The sequence below is a fragment of the Eucyclogobius newberryi genome, unplaced genomic scaffold (assembly GCF_026437365.1).
Source record: "Eucyclogobius newberryi isolate DKJ021-1_F unplaced genomic scaffold, fEucNew1.0.hap1 SCAF_9, whole genome shotgun sequence".
NCBI classification, from domain to species: Eukaryota; Metazoa; Chordata; class Actinopteri; order Gobiiformes; family Gobiidae; genus Eucyclogobius; species Eucyclogobius newberryi.
The window spans coordinates 21,372,940-21,388,593 of record NW_027316532.1 but is presented as its reverse complement, the minus strand read 5'-3'; the positions used below and the strand labels follow the sequence as shown (position 1 = coordinate 21,388,593).

Here is a 15,654-nt window from a genome sequence, read left to right as displayed (position 1 = left end):
TCATAATTGTTATGGCTTTGCCGTAACGATGACCGAAACCTTCCATGTTATTCCAATGGGGAAATCGCCAGAACATGTTTACACTTTAGACTTTCACAAACTCCTCTTAGGGCGTTAGACATATTAACCTGAAATTTGGTGAGACTCATCTTCAGGGGTGGACCATCAAAAGTTATCCACATTTTTATTCAAAGAGTCACGGTGTCTGTGCGGCAAAGCCGCACATTTTGCCAAGAATTCAAATTCAAATTACTTTTTGATGGTAAAACAAAGGGGAGAAGATGTGACAGCGTCACAGATTCAGCAGTAGGCGTAATAAAAGGACAATTGGGGCGCGTTAGCGCCCCCTCCTCTTTCGGCGTGGCGGCGGTGTGGCGGCGGCGTGGCGAGGGCCGATCATTGCCGCTTGCGGCTATATTTTTTATTATTAAGCCCGAGCCCCAGCAGGGCGGAGGGCCTATTGCCGAAGGCAGCGTTGCAACTGTCTGACCAAGCATGCGGGCGTACCGTCGCCCCTGGCAAGTACAGTGAACTAGCCCATGCCGAAACGAACTCCTCCTAGTGCGTTTTGCCCACCAACCTCAAAATCGGTGTACGTCCTCTAGACAAGTGGTGCATCTAAAGTTATCAAAATTTTAAGGATAACTTTTACGGTCTCTGTGCGACGGAGCCGCAAACGTTTCCCAGAATTCTGACTATTTGGCCTTCAGAGTGGCCTATAAACAACAGAGTTTTTCCAAATGACATGACATTTTGCACTAAATTCTAATTTGCCATCCTGATCATAAAAGTATGAGAGCCAAAGTCATATTTTGTACGGCGTAACCGTAGCGATGACAGAAACATCCCATGTTATCCTTATGGGAAAATCGCAAAATCGCTCAAATCACCACATTTTTACGCTTCACACTTTAACAAACTCCTCCTAGGGCGATTGTCCGATCAAACTCATATTTGGGGAAAATCATCTACACAAGCCGGCATCAAAAGTTATCCATATTTTGATTTTAAGTGCTACGGTCTCTGTGCCGTGGAGCTGCAAATATACTGTCACAAATGGGAAAAACGCCAAATCCTTGAAATGTTCAAATTTATGCTTCACACTTTAACAAACTCCTCCGTGGGCAATAGCTCAATCAAGCTTTACTTTGGGAAATATCATCTACACAAGCGGGGCATCAAAAGTTATCCATATTTTTATTCCAAGTGCTACGGTCTCTGTGCGGCGGAGCAGCACATTTGACTGACACTTGTGTTGATTTGCACTGGATTGGCCATGTCCAATGTGTCCCCGTCTGTCAAGTTCTTTTTTAATTCAACACACAATAAGGGCGCCATCTTTATCAAGTCGAAAGCGCAGAGTCGGAAGGCCGGCGGCCCGCGAGGGCCGATGGATGCCGCTTGCGGCTTTAATTTTTCTTGTTCTTCTTCAGGGCTTTGAGCTCTAATTTGACCCCCTGAACATGCTCAAAAACTCACCAAACTTTGCCCAAAATTCAGAATCGGCGAAAATTTTTGTTTTTTCTGGGCCATTTTTTTTTTCGTTAAAAAATGGCGCGACAGCGCCACCGACAAAAGTCAAAATACATTGCGCCTATGGGAGACGCCCCGAGGTCAACTTTGGCGTAAAGCTACGAAATTCGGGACAGCCGCAAAGTTGGACAACTTATTTTGGAATATTGCAGATCTAAAAATTGCTCCCATTTGATCAAAACCAGTCCGATTATGACCAAATTTGAATCAGTTGTTAAACTTTCTAGTTTGGACCAGTTTAGGCTGACAAAATTGAAATGGCCACGATAGCGCCCCCTACAGAGTGACCTTTAAATTAACATTGAAGGTCAAAAATTAGTTTTACCAAAATTGTCTAAACTTTACCCAAAATTCTATTTTGCCGTCCCGATCACAAAAGCCAATTACAAAAATGCCTAAATTTTTACGGCGTAGTCGTAGCGATGACAGAAACCTCCCATGTTATCCCTATGGGAAAACCACAAAATCTCTCAAATTACCACATTTTTATGTTTTACACTTTAACGAAGTCCTCCTAGTGCGTTTTGCCCACCAACCTCAAAATCAGTGTACGTCCTCTAGACAAGTGGTGTATCTAAAGTTATCCAAATTTTAAGGATAACTTTTACGGTCTCTGTGTGGCGGACCCGCAAATATATGTGACTCGCCACGGCAATTGTCGGACCATGTCGGCCTCGGTGAAACTGAGAAAAACAGCATTTTACTTTTTTTTCCCCAAATTTGTGATTTTCATTTTTTTGCAGAATGTGCTAGTTGAAGTTATGAATAAGCCCCTGTGTGCTTCAGATAACACTATTGGTTGTCTTAAACGTATACATTAAGCTGTTAAAAATGTGGAGTTTTCGGATCTTTTTCTTGCTCTCCTGGGGGGCATCACCTTTTTCTAGCCAACGTATTGTTTACATTTTCCACCAATCAGCTGTGATCCGCATGGCTACAGCTGCGTGCTCTGCGTGCTCCGTGTTTTCCTCTCATTACTCCAGACCGTCTGCAGAGCACAGTCTTCAGAGCTTACATTTCCTGGACTACATTGCAACGGAACTGTTTACTCAGGTACACTTTTACTTTACTACTAAATTATTGCTTTAACGCTGTGTTTTAAGGCGGTTTCGTGATCACTTTAGAATCTTACTTGTCTGCTCCGGTGGAGCTAATGCTAAGCTAACATGTTGCTTCAGTGCACTCTGCAATACGGGCTTAATGTGACTACTTGCTGTTATCACCATGTTATCGGGTTATTTTTCGACGTGGGTTGGCCCGTGGGTTGTGTGGGTCGTGCTTTGTGTCTGTTTTATCGTGCTAAACCGGCTGTTACCCCCACAGCCCGGAGCTAAACGCAGCTATTCGGAGCTAAGTTGTAAGCTAAACTTTGCTATGTTATCGGGTTATTTTTCGGTGTGGGTTGGCCCGTGGGTTGTGTGGGTCGTGCTTTGTGTGTGTTTTATGGTGCTAAACCGGCTGTTAGCGCCACAGCCTGGAGCTAAACGCAGCTATTCGGAGCTAAGTTGTAAGCTAAACTTTGCTATGTTATTGGGTTATTTTTCGGCGAGGGAAGAGAAAAAAACTACAACTCCCGATACCACTTCTGGTCACGTGGCTTACGTACGTTGCACGTCACGCACGCACTGCGTCACTCGAACCAATCACACGCTTGCCTGGCCATTATCAGCTTCCTGTGTGTCTCTCTGTGCACGGTGTTGGGAGAGACAACAGGACGGCTGAACCAGGTAAGCTTTGCGACTAAAACACCCGCTTTTAATCACTTTAATGTGCGCCGGTTTTAAACTCGAGTGTATGTTTATGTTTTGGTGTGCTGTTCTGCAAGTGTTTTGCTTTTACGAGCCGTGTTATCTCAAGTGAGCTAGCTAGCATCGCTAGCCGAGGGCAGATGTCCCAATACCTCCGCGTTTTGCATCTTAAATACACCGTTAACGTCACAATGTGAACTGTTATCTGTGAAGCGTGTTATTCCCATATTACTGTTAACCCTAATCCTTTTTTTCCTCTTTTCAGAATTGGTAAAGACACCCTGACTGACATGACCTGTCTCTACGTGAAGTCTGCTAAGGAGCGTGGTAAGTGTAAAACATTATTTTGGTGTTTTTTGTGTTTTAATGATTAGAGTATAATTAACCATAAGCAACATCTGTTTTTCAGGTGAGCCTGCAGTTTGTACATCAAGCTTCAGATCACTGTGGAAACAGCTTCTCCAACACATCAGAAGCTGCAGGCCACGCCCAGATCATCAGATTATCAAGCGAGCATACATGAAGACCAGGGTTGACACTTTGGAAGACATCGCTGAGGTTAGTTTATATTATTTGACTACTGTAATGTGTAAACATTAGCCTGGCAAAACTTCAGTGCTGCTCTCTGCTTAAGATATGTTTCTTCTGTTCTCATTTTTTTACATTGTCGCCCTTGTCATCAGGGAGTGGAAAACAGCTCTCCTGAGTCTCACCTCAATATCCCACAGCTTGTTGGAACGGTGGATAGCAAAGTGTTTGTCAAGAACTTGGACTGGCAGAAGCATCTGAGTCCCTTCTTCAGACGGCTTCCAAAGATCAAGAGTTATCAGCACTTCAGGTATTTATATTGAAACTCTCACATTGTGTTAAAAAAAATAAATAGTTAATGAGTGTTTTATGTGAAATAGTTAGCCATTTCTTAAATGTCCTGTTATTTGTTTACAGCTTTGATGCCAAGAGCCGAGAGTCACAGCACAGAAGAGTGCACAGACGAAGAAGAGGATGAGGATGTGATCTCTGATGTAATTGGACTCTGGTGGTGTACATATCATATCTATTATCTCATATCTCATATATTCAAAGCCATGGACCCGTTGCAGTTCGTATACCTGGCCCTGGCATCTGTTTATAAGAGTTCTTCTATTAAGAGTGTTTTTTAAACTTCCTATAAGTTACTGTCCTTTCCCCCTGTATCTACTGCGTTGTAACATTAAAGGCTATCTTATCTTATCTTTTGTTGTTTGTGTTGAATCATTCAGTGCACCATTGTTGGCACTGAATCACTTGTGAATTATGTTTATCGACAAATGCAATGAACCCTATTCTCATTCTGATTCTTTGATTCTATTCAGGGCCTTTTGTAATCCAAGTATTTCCATTTTAATATAGTAACTTCTAATTCTGATTCAAGTCCAGTTACCATCAATAACAACACTCCTTGAGTCTTCAGTGACAGCTGTAGGGGGAAGGTGGTGTCAGTGTGACAGGGGGGAGGGCTTATCTCAATGAGATGCAAATGAGCCCCCCTGTGACTCTGGGCTCACTCCGGTGAGAAACTTTGAGCCCCGTTTTCTCAGTGAATGGGTTTGAGAGTTGTATACATTCAAATGACCACAACTTACTCAAATATTATCAGTGAGTGAGACATCATTGGAAAGCTTTGAATTCACACTTTCAGAATATGTGAATAACTCAAAATGTCTCCGGGTAGACATGTAACTGGATTGGCCACGGTCAGACACATATGTCACAAATGGGAAAACAGCGAAATCTCTAAAATGACCACATTTTTACGCTTCACACTTTAACGAACTCCTCCTAGGGCGAAAGCCCGATCAAGTTCATATTTGGGGAGAATCATCTACACAAGCGGGGCATCAAAAGTTATCCATATTTTGATTTTAAGTACTAGGGTCTCTGTGCGGTAGAGCCGCAAATATATGTCACAAATGGGAAAAACGCCAAATCCTTGAAATGTTCACATTTATGCTTCACACTTTAATGAACTCCTCTGTGGGCAATAGCTCGATCAAGCTCATATTTGGGGAAAATCATCTAAACAAGCGGGGCATCAAAAGTTATCCATATTTTTATTCCAAGTGTCACGGTCTGTGCGCTGGAGCAGCACATTTGACCGACATTTGTGTTCATTTGCACTGGTTAAGCACAGCATTGTACATGTACAATGTGTCACTGTCTTAGTTCTTAGACAATTGCGTTAGCGCCATCTCTGTAAAATGCAGAGAGCAGAGTTGGAAGGCCGGCGGCCCGCGAGGGCTGTTGGATGCCGCTTGCGGCTTTAATTTTTCTTTATTTTTGACGTTATGTTCGGTCTGCGAAACTCGCCTGAGCTTTGAAATTCGTCCCGTGGCCCAAATATATGACAAAAAGGACAAAGGAGCAGCAGTAGCAGTAGGTAACTTACGAAGCGACTGGAGTTGTTGTTGCGCACAGTTTTTGCATTTCCAAAAGCCTCCAGCAGGGGATTGGACTGAAGGATGATGTCTTTGACATGCTGCAAACACAAAACACACACAGCAGCAATGCACGGGGCGTCACTGAGCAGAATATTGAACGCCAGCTCAGTTGAAGCCAGTTAAAGACACACTAGGTCCCTTTTATGGTTCTTATTTGTCTCCATGGAAACAAGCAGGAGCGGAGTTACAGGTCAGATCCACACACACAAATACACTCGAAAGCTTGATATACATTTCATGGCGTTTCAGGCAAAGCAATAACATCTCCATGGAGAAGAAGAAGAAGCTGGTGGCACGCCCTCCGCCAGAAAAGTTCCACGGTGCCGCTTTAAGTGTTACCTGCACTTTGGCTCCGCCTCCTGATACTTTGGAAATGTAGCCCATGATGTATTTGGCTGCGACGGTTTTACCAGCTCCACTTTCACCACTGGAGACAAAGAAAAGGACGACAATTTGAATCAATACAATTATTAAATCATAAAAACCACATTTATTTAGGGAATTAATGTATCGGCAAAACATAAACTCAGGAAATAAGCAAATAAATCGGTTTACTATAGGCGTATATGGTAAATTATGTCTATATATTTTCTTGCTTTGGTGATATTAATGTCCAGAAATCCTCAAAAACATTCTTAAGGCTGTAAAACGTACTATTATTTGTGACCAGTCGACTATATAAAAATAAAATGCAGTCGTATTTTAATAATTATGCCCGAGCGCCACAAGCTGGCGAGAGGCCTATTAATCTCGTAAGGCCGTGCGAAGCACGGCTGCGAAAGTGCGCACGTAGTGCGCACGAAATCGAGCGCGAAGCGCTCGCCCACTTCCAAACACTCACTAACGCACTCGTTCACTCACGCACGCCCCGTGCATACTAATTAGTAGTAGGAAAATGGAACATTACCGTTGTAAACGGGCGAAGCCCGTGCAAAAGTGCGCACTAAACGAGCACCTTACATTGGGATGACGCCCGCTTCGCGGTCGTCATCCCCTTATAAAGCACTCATTTGCGCTAAGTAGCTCACGAATACGTTCCCCATCTCTTGCATGTTCCGTGCATATAAGCATGTAATGCAAAAATTTAACATTATTACTGTATAGAGGGCCAAAAACACAAAGTGGGCGGAGCCCACTCAAAATTAACGAAAGTACCCGTCAGTGACCAGGGACCCAAACCATGAAGTAGGAAAGCGCGAGCGCTTTCCGAAAATGTATAGTTTATGATATTTGATAAATGGGAAACATTGTTTTCGCATCAGAATATTATTCTTTCTTCTTCTTTCTTCTTCTCGGGACCAACCCCCCTATTTTTCACCCAGTGAACATTGACGAAAAGTCACAAAAATTTGCACACCTCTAAAAATGGTGCCTCTCTACATTCTGGCTATTTCCCTTTTCTAAAATAAAAAAATTGGCGCGTCAGCGCCCCCAAATGTACCAAAAATGCATTGAGATAGGAAATGACCCAAAAAAAATCTGATCCTAGAATCATGAAATTTGGCGCAGAGGTAGATGGTGACAAGAGAAGTAAAAAATATTATTACGGCAACGCCGTCCACCCAACCAAATGTCGGCCATATTGGTTCAAAAATGGCTAAGCATGACTCGGGAGTTTTTCCAAACGTCTACTTTTACGAACTCCTCCCAGGGCGTTGGCCCTAAAAAGCTGAAATTTGGTGAAAATGGTACTGAGGAGTGGGACATCAAAAGTTATCCAAATTAGATTGATACCTGTCACGGTCTCTGTGCGGCGAAGCCGCAAACTTTAGCTAGAATTTCAGAAATCTCCCAAATTTAACATTTCTGCCGTTTGCGCAGATAAAGTCCGAATTGCGTCAAATTAGAATCAGTTGTTAAACTCTTTGCCCTAAACCTACTTGAAGTGAAATTAATTAATTTGGGGCCACATCGCCCCCTACAGATTTTATATGGAGGTTAAATGTTTAGTTTTGCGAAATTATCTGAAATTTGACACAAAACTCAATTTTGGCCCCATCAAAAAAGTAAATGAGACTCATGTCATAATTGTTACGGCTTTGCCGTAGCGATGACCAAAACCTCCCATGTTATTCCAATGGGGAAATCACCAGAACATGTTTACACTTTAGACTTTCACGAACTCCTCCCAGGGCGTTAGCCCTATTAACCTGAAATTTGGTGAGACTCATCTTCAGGGGTGGACCATCAAAAGTTATCCACATTTTTATTCAAAGAGTCACGGTGTCTGTGCGGCAAAGCCGCACATTTTGCCAAGAATTCAAAATAAAATTGCTTTTTGATGGTAAAACAAAGGGGAGAAGATGTGACAGCGTCACAGATTCAGCAGTAGATGTAATAAAAGGACAATTGGGGCGCGTTAGCGCCCCCTCCTCTTGCGGCGTGGCGGCGGTGTGGCGGCGGCGTGGCGAGGGCCGATCATTGCCGCTTGCGGCTATATTTGTAATTGTTATCGGGACTGTACAGGCTCTAAAACACAAATAAGAATGATTTTTTTTAATAACAAAGACACTATCAAATCTAAATGTAAAAAAAAAACTTATTTTTAAACAGTCTGTATCTAGAAGCATTCAGTTAGCGTATTTAAACATTTAATTAGTTTTAAAAAAGTGCTTAAAAAGTCGACAATAAAAAACAATAAAACAATAAAAAACAATCAGTCGACTCAACGAAAAGAAATAATCGCTGACGACTACTAAAATAATCGACACAGAAGACTGGTTTAAACCTCTACAATGATGTAAATGCTGGTGTATTAGTTCATGTTCATATCCTCTGTCGTGTTTAAAAGTGTGAACTGAATCCAGAAAACATAAACAGCACTTCTATTCACAAAACAAGCTACCTTATAATAACGCACTGGTTTTCTACATCAATCATCATGTTCCTGTACATATTGTCCGACAGTGCGTAGATATGAGGAGGGTTTTCGTACTGGGCCTGTGAGAGACAAACAGCAGTTGTTATTGTTGTATGATGTGTGTTGTTGTCAGTTGTGTTGTGTTGTATGATATGATATGTGTTGTTGTGTTGTATGATATGTGTGATTGTCAGTTGTGTTGTGTTGTGTTCTTGTATGATATGATATGTGTTGTTGTCAGTTGGGTTGTGTTGTGTTCTTGTATGATATGATATGTGTTGTTGTCAGTTGGGTTGTGTTGTGTTGTTGTATGGTATGATGTGTTGTTGTGTTGTATGACATGTGTTGTGTTGTCAGTTGTGTTGTGTTCTTGTATATGATATGTGTTGTGTTGTCAGTTGTGTTCTTGTATATGATATGTGTTGTGTTGTCAGCTGTGTTCTTGTATATGATATGTGTTGTGTTGTCAGTTGTGTTGTGTTCTTGTATATGATATGTGTTGTGTTGTCAGTTGTGTTCTTGTATGATATGATATGTGTTGTTGTCAGTTGGGTTGTGTTGTGTTGTTGTATGGTATGATGTGTTGTTGTGTTGTATGACATGTGTTGTGTTGTCAGTTGTGTTGTGTTCTTGTATATGATATGTGTTGTGTTGTCAGTTGTGTTCTTGTATATGATATGTGTTGTGTTGTCAGTTGTGTTCTTGTATATGATATGTGTTGTGTTGTCAGTTGTGTTCTTGTATATGATATGTGTTGTGTTGTCAGTTGTGTTCTTGTATATGATATGTGTTGTGTTGTCAGTTGTGTTCTTGTATATGATATGTGTTGTGTGGTTTTACGCACGGCTCCTTGGTACAGCTCGATCTCTCGGTCGGTGAAGTACGGCATCTGTTTGAACGGATTCACTGAGATCAACACGGGGCCAATGTACGTCTGGAGAGGCAGGGTTAAGGAGACAAACACATACACATGTTTACACACAGACACACACACACTTTCTGATCGTTCACAACTGCGCAGGTTTTACAAAAGAAAATAAAAAACGTAAATAACTTATTTATATTTGTTATGGTTTTTTTTTGTGTTTTTTTATTTTTTCTTTACAAATTATTATTATTATATAATTGTTATTTTTTTATTTTGTATTACCTTAATTCTTCTTTTTTTTAGATTGATTTCCAAATCTTCTTTTCAAATTTTCCATTTTGCGACTGTCCAATAAATTGGTGCCATTTGTTTTGTGTGAGAGCCTTTTTGGAGTTATTTTAAAGCCATTGCACTTTGTCAAAATACTTCAGTTATTCTAAAAATCCGCCGATTAATAACACGTGTCACACATTTTTGAATGATCAGATTTCTCTTTGGAATTCAAACAAAAATCAGAGCTAATAGTTGAGTTCCAGCTCAGTCCAGTGTTTTATTTCCACGAGTCGAGCGGAAAACAAACAGCTAAAAATGACAGTAATGTGACAAAACTGAAGCTGTCACATTAAAGAATTATTTTTGTTGTGTAAATGTGTAATGTGACACATATTCATGTGCAATTGTCTATGGATGGGAGTTTTTGTTTATAGGAGATCTTCTACTGAGAGTGTTTTTCGGACTTCCTATAGGTGATCTGTTCTTTTCTTCTGTATCTACCTCTGTATCTACCTGTGTTGCACCAATGAAATTTCCCCATGTGGGACAATAAACGATTATCTTATCTTATCTTATTTTAAATGACATCATCTAAACGAAAAGCGACTTTTATCATTGTGGCAACGTTCATTGTAAAATAAAGTGTTAAGTAATATTTCATCTCCGATAATAACAGATACCCTCCTTGTCATTTTGTCATTTCAACAGTTTAAGCAGTAGTTCAATTTTTTCCAAATATGCAAAACAAAAAGGTTTATATAGTGATGTGTTGTATAATCACAGTTTTTGCTATATATTTCTTCCCCAATTTGTTTTCCAATGTTCTTTAAATATAGGAAATAAAAAAATATAAAAAAAAAATATATAGATTGATTCCTTGGGTATATATTTGATTATAAATGACCTAAACAGCTTTCTAGCTTATAAAGGAAGTGGTTATGGTGTTTAGGTGCTATTTCTGCACTTTGCCTACACTGGAAACAAACAAATAAATAAATAACACCAAAAGTCAAACTGGAAACTCTCTGAGAGGACTAACTTATACTAACATGAATTAATGATGTTCTTTTGAGCCAACTAAAAACACTTCACGTCGACACTAAATAATCAAATTACACTGTGTAACTTTATTTAGAGGGCGGTGCTATTGTTTTGCCTAAAATTCCACAGTATTGCATTTATTTCACCAGCTAAAAATTGTATAATAGAGAAGAAAAAAACATATATAAGTCGCACTGGAGTATAAGTATAAGTATGCAATGGTATTTATGTATTTATTTATTTGTCTATGGGAGTTTTTGTTTATAGGAGATCTTCTACTGAAAGTGTTTTTCAAACTTCCTATAAGTGATCTGTTCTTTTCTTCTGTATCTACCTCTGTATCTACCTGCGTTGCACCAATGAAATTTCCCCATGTGGGACAATAAAGGATTATCTTATCTTATCTTATATTATGTAAGTATAAATATAAGTATAAGTCTCACCCTGGCCAAAACTATGAAAAAACTTATAGTGCGACTTATAGTCCGGAAAATATGGTATATATATATTATTAATTTAATTGAAAAAAATATATTGAAAAACCTGAATTTTCTTTTATATTTTCTTTTAATATTTTAATATTAAAATTTTGTATAATTTACTTTGTCAGTCGTTTTATTCTTAAATCTTTTCCATGTATCTTATTGTTAGCTTTTGTACAACTTACGACGAGAGAGTTTTAGAAAAATTACATTAAAAACAAATTACGTTGTAACTGGGGAACTTTTTTGACTTCCTTATAAAAATAAAATTAAAAAATACATGTCATCTTTTCCACTTCTAGGAAACATTAAAAATAACGACCCGATCAATTCCATTTCAAACGACTCTTTGTGTTTAGAGGAAATGCAGTTCTGAGTCATCGTTTAATACTAAAGGTCGATACAAAGTGACAAGCGGCAGTCGCTGATTATTCGTCCTCCTAATTTGGCCCTGTGTATTTCAGGAGGTGTAAAAGACAGAAGTGAGCTGTTGTGACACTAGCAATGCAGAAGAGGAAGATGAGGATTTTACATAAGCTACTGGGGCCGTTTTTGCTATAAAGACCCTTTTTTGTAGATATATCCGGGTCTGCAGTAAAGCACAGGCGTAATGTTTTGTACGTACGTTTGTCCGAATGCCATTGTTCTGCTCTTTTGTGCTGCTTCCTCTAAACTGAACCGTCGTCAGAATGAATTAGAATCAAACGACGTACATAAAGGTTAAAAGTTTGCACGTTCTGCTCGTGACAGTTTGCATCAGTGGCATGGAAGGACGGGTCAAATGCAAAGGACAAACTGACATGCGGCAATGGGAAAAAAATCACTTACAGACTCAACTTAGAAATGGACTAAATGTACAGAAACTGGACTGAAGAAGACACTTATCTTGGAACCTTTTTTACTTGTATTTTTTATTTTTTTTAATGCGTTATTACATATTTTTTATTATTTATTATTGGTTTTCCTTTATTACTATTATTATTATTGTTATTATCATTTTTATTATTATTATTACTATTATCTTTATTATTATCATTATTAGGCCCGAGCGCCACAAGCTGGCGAGAGGCCTATTAATCTCGTAAGGCCGTGCGAAGCACGGCTGCGAAAGTGCGCACGCAGTGCGCACGAAATCGAGCGCAAAGCGCTCGCCCACTTCCAAACACTCACTAACGCACTCCTCTACTCATGCACGCCCCGTGCATACTAATTAGTAGTAGGAAAATGGAACATTACCGTTGTAAACGGGCGAAGCCCGTGCAAAAGTGCGCACTAAACAAGCACTTTACATTGATATAATATAAGATAAGATAAGATATTCCTTTATTGTCCCACATGGGGAAATTTCATTGGTGCAACGCAGGTAGATACAGAGGTAGATACAGAAGAACAGATCACTTATAGGAAGTCTGAAAAACACTTTCAGTAGAAGATCTCCTATAAATAAATAAAAACTCCCATAGACAAATAAATACATAAATACCATTGCATGTGATCCCGACAGTAATTGCACATGAATATGTGTCACGACAGCACATAGATTGCACATGAATTTCACAGTAATTGCACATGAATTGCACATGAATTCCAACAGCAATTGCACATACGACAGAATTGCACATCAGTATTAGGTTAGGTCAGTATTGCGACGGGATAACGTGACGATCTCCGGGTAAGACGACAGTTCTCCGCAGTTTCATTAGTTCTTCCTTTGTGGAAACGCGGTACGGCACCGGCCGGGGGGCGGGGCCGGAGCCGGGGGGCGGGGCCGGAGCCGGGGGCGGGGCCGGAGCCGGGGGGCGGGGCCGGAGCCGGGGGCGGGGCCGGAGCCGGGGGGCGGGGCCGGAGCCGGGGGACTCAGAGCCAAGACACATCGCAACGACACGACGAAAACACTCAATCCAGCCGAATAAAGTCAAAACAAGTTAATTTAAAGCGATTCCAGTGCGTGTCTCGATCGTTCGTGAAGTTCCTCTTTCATATAAACGTGTATATAAACGTGTATATAAACGTGTATATAAACGTGTACCGACGACACGCCGTACTTTAGCGCGGCCGGAGGGCGCGGGGGGCTGGTGGGCTCGCTCGGAGCTAGCTCACGTCACAACAACACAATGAACGCAACGAAAAACGCTCAAATCCAGCCGAAAAAAGTCAAAAACAGTTGAATTAAAAAACTATTCCAGCGCGTGTCCCTATCGTACAGTAAAGTAGAAAAAATATACTTACTATATTTACAAAATATAGGAGATAAAGCACAATAAGTGTGAGAAAGAAGAGAGAGCGTTTACACCGGGCTGCCAGCTGTACCAGCGCCTTATGACGTAATATGATATAAAGCACTCATTTGCGCTAAGTACCTCACGAATACGTTCCCCATCTCTTGCATGTTCCGTGCATATAAGCATGTAATGCAAAAATTGAACATTATTACTGTTTAGAGGGCCAAAAACACAAAGTGGGCGGAGCCCACTCAAAATTAACGAAAGTACCCGTCAGTGACCAGGGACCCACACCATGAGGTAGGAAAGCGCGAGCGCTTTCCGAAAATGTATAGTTTATGATATTTGAAAAATGGGAAACATTGTTTTCGCATCGGAATATTTAGGCCCGAGCCCCAGCAGGGCGGAGGGCCTATTGCTCCCGCAACGCTGCTGAAGGCAGCGTTGCAACTGTCTGACCAAACATGCGGGCGCAGCCCGCATGTTTGGTGCCCCGTCGCCCCTGGCAAGTACAGTGAACTAGCCCATGCCGAAGGCATGGATCATGCATACTTACTCCTGCTATGACAGAAATAGTCAACAAAGCCCATTCACTAATTGTTGACAACAGCAGCGCGAAGCGCTGCATTCCTCCAAAAACCCTCCTGGCATCGTCCCGTACGCGAGAATCCATGCCGCAGGCATGGGCCATGCTTGTATCTGCTCAAATCAATGGAAGTCTATGGGGAGTGGGCGGGGCATCCCGACGGAATAGGGAGTGACGAGCGCGTAAGCGCTCGTAATGATGATTCCACCCAATGGCGGCATCGGGAAGGCTTAGAGCTTTCAAACGATGTATAATTTGTTGTTATAGTGGAAACGGCTATATTGTTTTTGCTAAAAATATTATTATTAGGCCCGAGCGCCACAAGCTGGCGAGAGGCCTATTAATCTCGTAAGGCCGTGCGAAGCACGGCTGCGAAAGTGCGCACGTAGTGCGCACGAAATCGAGCGCGAAGCGCTCGCCCACTTCCAAACACTCACTAACGCACTCCTTCACTCATGCACGCCCCGTGCATACTAATTAGTAGTAGGAAAATGGAACATTACCGTTGTAAACGGGCGAAGCCCGTGCAAAAGTGCGCACTAAACGAGCACCTTACATTGGGATGACGACCGCGAAGCGGTCGTCATCCCCATATAAAGCACTCATTTGCGCTAAGTACCTCACGAATACGTTCCCCATCTCTTGCATGTTCCGTGCATATAAGCATGTAATGCAAAAATTGAACATTATTACTGTATAGAGGGCCAAAAACACAAAGTGGGCGGAGCCCACTCAAAATTAACGAAAGTACCCGTCAGTGACCAGGGACCCACACCATGAGGTAGGAAAGCGCGAGCGTTTTCCGAAAATGTATAGTTTATGATATTTGAAAAATGGGAAACATTGTTTTCGCATCGGAATATTATTAGGCCCGAGCCCCAGCAGGGGGAGGGCCTATTGCTCCCGCAACGCTGCCGAAGGCAGCGTTGCAACTGTCTGACCAAACATGCGGGCGCAGCCCGCATGTTTGGTACCCCGTCGCCCCTGGCAAGTACAGTGAACTAGCCCATGCCGAAGGCATGGATCATGCATACTTACTCCTGCTATGACAGAAATAGTCAACAATTATACGCCCATTCACTAATTGTTGACAACAGCAGCGCGAAGCGCTGCATTCCTCCAAAAACCCTCCTGGCATCGTCCCGTACGCGAGAATCCATGCCGCAGGCATGGGCCATGCTTGTATCTGCTCAAATCAATGGAAGTCTATGGGGAGTGGGCGGGGCATCCCGACGGAATAGGGAGTGACGAGCGCGTAAGCGCTCGTAATGATGATTCCACCCCATGGCGGCATCGGGAAGGCTTAGAGCTTTCAAACGATGTATCATTTGTTGTTATAGTAAAAACGGCTATATTGTTTTTGCTAAAAATATTATTATTATTATTATTATTATTTTTCTTGTTCTTCTTCAGCGCTTTGATCTCTAATTTGACCCCCTGAACATGCTCAAAAACTCACCAAACTTTGCCCAAAATTCAGAATCGGCGAAAAATTTTATTTTTTCTGGGCCATTTTTTTTTTCGTTAAAAAATGGCGCGACAGCGCCACCGACAAAAGTCAAAA

General features: G+C 41.4%; 1 protein-coding gene across 1 annotated transcript in view; it reads right to left on the bottom strand.

The window, feature by feature from the left end:
• The window catches only part of myo1f (myosin IF), a gene marked incomplete at its 5' end in the record, with an annotated part of 58,309 nt that overhangs the window by 34,491 nt on the left and 8,164 nt on the right, over positions 1-15,654 (bottom strand). The window contains 4 exons of the mRNA XM_072438052.1: positions 5,707-5,796; positions 6,098-6,185; positions 8,604-8,698; positions 9,463-9,552. Of these exons, the coding sequence (XP_072294153.1) occupies positions 5,707-5,796; positions 6,098-6,185; positions 8,604-8,698; positions 9,463-9,552 (363 nt within the window). The remainder of the gene's footprint in view (positions 1-5,706; positions 5,797-6,097; positions 6,186-8,603; positions 8,699-9,462; positions 9,553-15,654) is intronic.